The sequence below is a fragment of the Limulus polyphemus genome, unplaced genomic scaffold (assembly GCF_000517525.1).
Source record: "Limulus polyphemus unplaced genomic scaffold, Limulus_polyphemus-2.1.2 Scaffold30, whole genome shotgun sequence".
NCBI lineage: Eukaryota > Metazoa > Arthropoda > Merostomata > Xiphosura > Limulidae > Limulus > Limulus polyphemus.
In genome coordinates this window covers 128,230-136,643 of record NW_013665640.1, presented here as the reverse complement: position 1 = coordinate 136,643, position 8,414 = coordinate 128,230, and the positions used below count along the sequence as shown (strand labels likewise).

The window sequence follows — 8,414 nt, the reverse complement described above, 5'->3', positions numbered from 1 at the left end:
ACATAGCCGAGAAATTTGAACTGAACAATGATTGTGCCCTTACGCGTTGTAATGGTGAAGCCAACTTTTGGCGGGTCACTTAGTGATCCGCGGATCATAGGTTGCCGACCACTGGTCTAGAGGATGGTAGTTCTCTAAGCCAAATGTTGCAAAAGTCCTAGCTCTGTAACTCCTCAGCACATCTGTGAATAACGAGCCAGATGCACGGTAACTTCCTAGGCTACATTTTCACGAAGACTTTACCATACACAGTAGGTTTGAATATGTTATACTAATACCAGAGAAACCCGTCAAAATAACATCCAAACTAGCGGAATAGGTGTTCCCACAGATATGATGCAAAGTATGGCGTGATTTGTCATGTTCCTTATTCGGTATTACAGCCTGCTAAATACCATTTAAGCCAGAGAATAGAGTGTTTTATAGGCTGAAAAATCACGATGATGCTCACAACCTTAACCCATGGAAGGATTTGTCCAACTGTAAAAACATCATTGGAAATAGTTAAAATAATGTTTGAGCCAGAGTAAAATCTGCTAAAAAACATTTAGTCACCATCTAAGATAAACTACTGTGAAGGGGACGACAAGGATACTTCATTTTAAAGAGGATTCAAACTACTGTGACAATCACAATTCTACTGGCCTAAACATTTATGTGAGATGAATGAATGCTCCCCACACTCGATTATCGCAAAAGTGATGCTGAGGATACTTTCATCCAGAGTGGTATTTGCCCTACAGAAACGATGGCAGCGAAATCCATCGAAATGCTAAAAATGCGCTAGTTCAAGAGTGGAATGTATTCTTTATAGATAAGTAAGAAACATAAAATACATACCAGGTAAAGTATCGAATAACACCTTCGGATGCATTTCGATTCATTATTTTTCATCTCATAGTACCAGAATTTGATTTAAATAGTACCATGCTTAAAGGCCTTTCACAATTATAGAAATATGTTTGCTCAAGAAATGTCTGTATGAAGGCACACTATGTTCATATTATATATCACCTTTTGTTTAGGATTCTTTTTCTTTAGAAAACAAAACTTGAGTTATAAGTTAATCAAATGAATATTGTGTATTTTCTGTATAATAATGTCCTTGGCTAATTAACTTGTAGTATAATGTTTTTATAATTAATTGTGGAGATTCCTTTTTTTATTTAATATAAGGAAATAATTTAATTACATTCAGCAGATTTTTTCAGTGTAACTAAGATGTTGGGAAACAATAATGCTTTCCTGTTCTAGTATATTTTTATTTTACTTTAGTCATCTTACGTAAGAGGGACCTAACTGGTAATACAGTTCAGTTGCACTTGCGCTAATTGTCATCTGATAAGTCCTTAAAGATCATTTTCGAAAATTCAGCAATGCAATTTAGTGAACTGAACAAGAGTTATGTTTCCGTAGTTGTTAAAATCCCTCTTTCACGGATTCAGTGGCTGTGTCATCAAATTTGTTAATGAAGTTGTCGACTATCTTATGAAATTAACCTTGAAGTCTTATTGTTGTCCGAGAACAAGCTCATCGTAATTTGTGTACGAAAACTTTCCGATCATAACTACTGTTACGTCGAAAATTTTGTTTATTTCCATTTATTCTGAAAGCTCTCATATAATCACTAACGCCATCTTTAGTATAATATTAATTGTTTTTTCTTCTTCTCTTTTCGTAGTTGTAGAATATCCTGAGACATGTCCACACCTCTATTACACAGACGTTTGCTGATGAGGTTTATCTAATATAACAATTCATACCGCACCACAAGACAATCCCCAAATTTGAAACTTAGTATTTTGACAATGATTCTTTTCTTATGGGTATTAAAGAACGATATTGTTCAATTAGCTCTTGTGAATGTATTATCTTCTTGAGACCAGATATGATACTCAACCTTTTCTAGCTGGTATTAAAGTATGCGAACAGCAATACTTCTACCTTCCCATCGCATGCAACTCAACAGCTTCACAGTTAACTGGGAAAGAAGTTATAATGATACTTCCAATACATGATCTACTTATCTGTGTAACACTAAGGTTCGGCGATATTAGTGTGTATCTGCGTGTACTGAAGATTTAAAGTTACCAAACGGTTTCACTTATTAGTAATGCCAGTACGACCAGTATGTAGGCCTTTATAATTGCTACTGGTATCGATACTAAAAACAAGCACGAAGCCAAATATATCGTTCAAATCACTATTTGTCACCAAGTTGTACCGTTTTCGGGGAATTCCACCTCTCATCAATAACCCTTGAGAAGAGCAAATCTAATGCGCAAGATTAGACTTCATTGTATATGTATGGTATTTTGAGCAGTCTTTTACTCACCACAGTGACCCTATATTTATTTATAGGATTTGAAGAATATGTAGCATTAATGCTACAGATTTATTCTTTCAGAATTGTTCATCAGACAAGCTAAAACTATTATTTCACTCCTCACCAATACCACTGACAAGGGAAAATAGACTAAGGTACATATTCTGCAGATTATATACACACGTGTGTGTAATTCAATTATATTAGCAGATTTCTCAGTATGACAAAGGTGTTGGGAAACAACAATGCTAACCGGTTATTGCACAAATGTTCTAGCATACTTTTTTGAGGGTTACACTGTGTACTTAACTATAAAATGTACGTATATATATTATATAACTCCATCAGAGATCCATACAAACTAGATAAAATATTTTTGGGGTACAGACAGGAAAGGAAATGGGTTTTAGGAACTAGGTACACGCTTAGAAGGAGCAGTGGGATGATAGGTATTAAAAATCAAATAGAAAAGATAGGAGGTTCTTATTTCATATTCTGGCTTGTCAGTAAGTAGAGTTCCTAATTCATAAGAAACTTTAGACGTTGTATTTGGACATCACAAACATATAATTTGAACCAAAAATCAATATTTAGGTGTGTTCTTTTAACATGTACTTTTAAATTAACTAATGCATAGTACAAAAATTTGAATTATAATCTACAATTTGATACCAAACTTATTGACATAAATTCATAAAATAGTAGTTCAATAAAATTTTGAATGCAAGTCAACAAACGCGATGAAATGGCCGTTGACCAGTGAGGATAGGATTAACAAACATATTCAGTAGTACTAAACTTGACCAATGGGAAAAATAATACAAACTGAGAATTAGGTCAGTTCTTGTGAAGCTGGGGAAGAACAGGGTTTGGACTATCATTAAGAAAGTGAGTATGTCAATGAAAATGGGAACAACTGTATCACCTAGGTTCTGTTTAAACCAAGATAATACACACAGCGTAAAGCTCTACAGTGAACATGAAAACCACGAATTGGATCCTGTTGGCAAATACAATCATCACAAACTGAAACCATGAATGAATGAGTGAAGTCAATGGATTTGGACTCATCCATAAAAAATAGGAATGAAGTATAGATAGGTCAAACGATATTCGTGGGAAAAAATCAGAACAACTAGTCGAGTGTATCCAAATTCTTACAGTAACTTAGGAATAAATCACAGGTGAGAACAGCAACCAGCTATGGAGGATAGGTTGTGTATCAGACATGGCAAGTGGTGCAATGCTTAAATATGCAGAATGAAAGGCAAAATAGCAGAACATCTATTTGCAAAAATTATAGCCTACCGAGACATGAAACTACAATGACAAGAGGGATGCTGAGGTAGCAACCGTAGCACAGCAGTAAACTGTACAGGCAGGTCTTTACAATGAATACAAAAATGAAAGTTCAAATAACTCAGTACACAAGCTTTGGTCTGAAAAATATATAAATGTTCCAACACATAGCCTAAAGACCCAGATGATGCACAGGACAAAGTATTTGCAAAACAGTCTCTGGCCAAAGCAGAGATCAAACACCATTACTCCAGTTTTGAGGAAGTTAAGGCTCAATACATTTGCAGCAAGGAACATTTGTCTACTTCCCAAGACGTTGAAGAGAATATATGCAAGACCTTCAGTGCTCTTGTATACTTAACCTTTAACCGTTTTATGTATGAAATAAAAGTTCACTTACTGTCAAGAGTGAGCCTTAATTGCTTATATGTCAGTCATAATTGGAACTGCAGATTGAGCTTTAAGTCTAAATGGAACCATTACAGGTGGCATAAATGCATACAAATTATGTGGATAATAATCTACTCGCATTAAGGGTAGTTTGAAGCTCTAACTCAAAAACCCACATATATAACAACAGAGAGAAAATCTGAACATCATCAATATAGAAACAGCTAGCAACAAACAGAGGAACTTGCTCCAAATTATCATTGATTTTGATGGTAAAAAACACTTTTAAAGAATGTCTAAGGCCTGTGCGAGAGAACTAGGAAGTAAAACTCAAGAGTTTGAAAGACCTATCCTCTTAGATGTTATGGATAAAAATGTGCAAGTTGTCATGCAACCTATAGGAATGAATATTTCATAATAATACATAATTCTATGTGGTATCATGTCTTTTCTAGATCAAAACATATAGACCATGTCTTTTCTTCTTTTTTAATAAGGATTCACAGATAGTTGTTTTGAATGTTGTCAAGTGGACTGTGGTGAACCTTTGCATGAAAAAGTCACACTGAACATTGAGAAATAAAGTTATTTGATCCTAGGAACCAAACAAAACAATTATTAGCCATAGTCTATAACACCTTACCAAGCTTGTTATTCAAGGCAACAGAAGGAATCATAGGATCCTTCTCATGACTTAGGAAAAATCTTAATTATCTTATATAGTGCTGATTATTATTTTCATGCAAAAGAAAAGTTAAGTTATTAGGTAGTTTGTTACATGTTGAAATGTTAAAATTGTGGTTTAATAAATCATGTTACAATGTTATATGTAATATTTCTTAATTACATGAATATGTGATGTGGTACAAAATACTTGTCTTTTTATTCCTTTTTAGACAGTTCTAATTCAAAACTGGACTTGTAAAAATAAAGTCTACTTAAGCAGAATATGTTAAGAATGTTAATAATTTCAACCAAATCCAGCAACAAAAAATCTGTCCTATTCCATATACAATTCTGTATTTAAGATATCAACAGCATATATACAAGTAATGCTGCAATATTTTTGTAGTTAAAGAACAGCCATTTAACAGTTAAATACAAACATTTTCTGTACGAAGAATGTTCCAGACACCATTACTACATAAAAAAATGAGGGAAACTTTGTCAAGCTAAGAAAGAAGTGTGCAAGGTTAGACTTTTACAGATAACAGCAAGTGAACTGTGTGGAGTTATCCAATACAGAGATGAAATAACAAAATTAAAAACTTCTGAAATTAGTGTTCAAGATAAATAAAAGTGCAAATTAAGAGTATGAAAAATGGCATTTCCTTAAAAATAGTGTGTGGTCAGCATCCATTCACACCCACCTTTGAGGCATGACAGTGTGATATGCAAACAAATAGGTTTTTCACAATCTTTATTAATACAGAAATATTTTATAACCTTTTGTTTAGTATGTTTCTATACAGTTTTAGCATAAACTGTTGAAATGGTTTATTTTTAGTTGCTTTTGTACTTTTGTTGTTCTGGATAACATATCTACTCTGCCTGATGGAATATTGCAGAAACTTTGCATATTAATGTAGGAAAGGGTCAATGACTGCCATATCCTTTACTGGCCAAGTGGATAATGTCTACATGTTACAGCCAATGAATACTGTGACACAATAACCAGTCATGTGGTGATGCTATTGCACAGAAATGAACCAAGGCTTCTTTTATCAGTTTGGAAGTACTTAGTTCAACAGAGAGCTGCCAAACCATTTACAAGTCCATTAAAGGTGATCATCCCTTTGTCTAAATAAATACACACATTATTTTCTTGTTTTTTGTGCTAATAAAGACTGTTTAACTTCATATCACACATATCTAGTCTCATTTTTCACACAGCTTATAAACTCAGTTTTTAGATTACTTCACAAGTTTCCTGCTTTATCTTCCTGTTATTGAGTGGACCTGTCTAATACTTGAGCAGACATCAACATGATTGAGAATACCACAACAGGACCAGATTATCTGCACATCCCTGTACCACAGGCAACAATTATTCCTGTGTGACTTCTTTAAAAAAAATATAAGTACATCATATTGTGGTACACGTTTCCAGTGGGATTGTTCTAACAAAAAAATGGGAATATCTTACCAATCATTTCATGTGCAAGTATCTAAAACCACACATACATAGTCTTTCCAAATTTTATTAAATTCTGTCACAAGATGCAAAAGAGAAAATTTTGGTATATATAATTCACCTTAATATATAAAGTTACCCAACTTTTAAGAAGGGGGGGATGAGCATAACAGAAAAAAAAGGAAATATTTTGTACTAAGCATCTCCAATATACAAGTTACTTTCCTGCATTAGTTGGGTTTCATTGAAAAATAAAATAAAGGTAAATCTTTACTGAAATAGTTATAAAAGAAATAGAAACTTAAAGGCATACTTCCCTCAAAATAATAAGAAAAACAAATGTTTACAAGTTTAAATAAACCCTTATATCCTTCTACTTTTAACTTATTTCTTACATTATACAAATTCAATCCAAGCACCTAAAATTTAGTAGGATGAAATAGTTTGACAGAAATAATTTAATGCAGTTAAAACACCTCTAAAAATTGAAACATAAAAATAATTTTAGGTTCTGTGTGATAATACAGCTTCATTTACAACAAAGAACAGAACTGAAATTAGGAATACAAATGACAAACATACTTTAAGAATTTCCTATTATAATCAATGCACACATTTTAGATTTAATTAACTAACTTTGGAAGTTTAATATATGTCTATTCATTCAAGACCCAACATATAATTAATGAATTGTACTCCTGCTATGATAAGTGGTTGCCATGCAACTAAATAACGTATAAAGTCTAAAAAATTTCCATAGAAGACGTGAGGTTTTTCCCATCTGAGAAAGAAAAAGTTAAGGGAATGATTCTTAAAAGTTTAGTTAATCCTAAATACATCTAACAAAACACTTTTTATAGATATAACTTTTATATGTATCAGATCACTTTTCAATTTGAAACAAGGGTATGCCTTTATGTGTTGCAAAACACTACCACATATCCAGAATTGTTATATATTCTTAACCATTATACAGATGGATGAGTTAGTTATCATATTAAAACAATTTTACAAACAATCAGAACTACATTTTCAGTTTGGTGTTTCATGAGTAATGTGATGCCACCAAAAATTGATTGCTTTTCTCATAAGTTGTTCCATATTCCTTTATCTTGTAATACCATTAAATATAAGGGATATATAAAAAAATGAATATGGAACAACTTATGACACCAGGACCCACAAAATGTTGTACCCAAAACATGGTAAGCCAAGTATGGCATCTTGTAACATGTAAGAATCCATGAATACAAAGATTAGTAACAAACGTTGTCCATGTGCCCTAAGCAACAATATGCAACATAATCAAGAAGGATCCTTGTCTAGGAAAGTAACAAGTCATGTACATACAAGCTGCTTCCACAACACATCTATTCAACTGTTGCATAACACAAGCAGCTGGAGAATGAAATGGGTATTACACTATTCCATAAGAAGACATATTGGTCATGTCACTGGATGAAGTACCTATGGATTTCTGTGTGATCAAACAGTTGAAATGGGTGCTGTGAAACAGTTATTTTTGCACATTAAGTGGCTTATGTAAAGCAAGCATACATGAGGGAGTATGTTTTAGACATGACAGCCTTATGAGAGAGACTTTTTTGCAATGGAAAGTCTGCTGCATGGCTATTATTAAGATGCACAGTCATCAGATAGAGCTTGACCTAACATGGCAACATAGACAGTAGCAGCATGGCAAGGCTTCAAAATCATTTGAACATATTAAACCTCTGTATTATGTACATTCAGGAATCATTGGAACACTACACAGTTAAAACTGGAGATAAATTCACAACTTATATCTTCTAAACGTTCCATAAGCAATGTTTAATGTGTTCAAACAAACATTTTATACATCAAGACTTGTAATTTTTTCATTCTAATATTTTTAAAGGCTGTTTGTATTTTTACACTTGATATTTATAGTAGCTGTTTATGAGTTGGAGACAAATATTAGTATGTTAGTGTACAAATGTGTCACTAAAGTAATTGTATACAACATCATGCATTATGTGTTATTAATCCATACACACACACACACACACACACATATATACAGACATATATAGATACACACACACACATACATAGATAGATACACATATATACAGACATACGTAGATACACACACACACATACATAGATAGATACACATATATACAGACATACATAGATACACACACACACATACATAGATAGATACACATATATACAGACATACATAGATACACACATATATACATATATATATATATATATATA

General features: G+C 32.9%; 1 protein-coding gene across 2 annotated transcripts in view; it reads right to left on the bottom strand.

Moving 5' to 3' along the window:
• Positions 1-6,200: 6,200 nt before the first annotated feature.
• LOC106459823 (RING finger protein 121-like) overlaps positions 6,201-8,414 on the bottom strand; it is a 67,921-nt gene continuing 65,707 nt past the window's right edge. The window contains exon 8 of one of the 2 annotated variants that reach the window (XM_013919490.2): positions 6,201-6,930. In XM_013919490.2, the coding sequence (XP_013774944.1) occupies positions 6,810-6,930 (121 nt within the window). In that variant the 3' untranslated portion in view covers positions 6,201-6,809. The remainder of the gene's footprint in view (positions 6,931-8,414) is intronic. The other variant, XM_022386523.1, reaches the window with a different exon arrangement.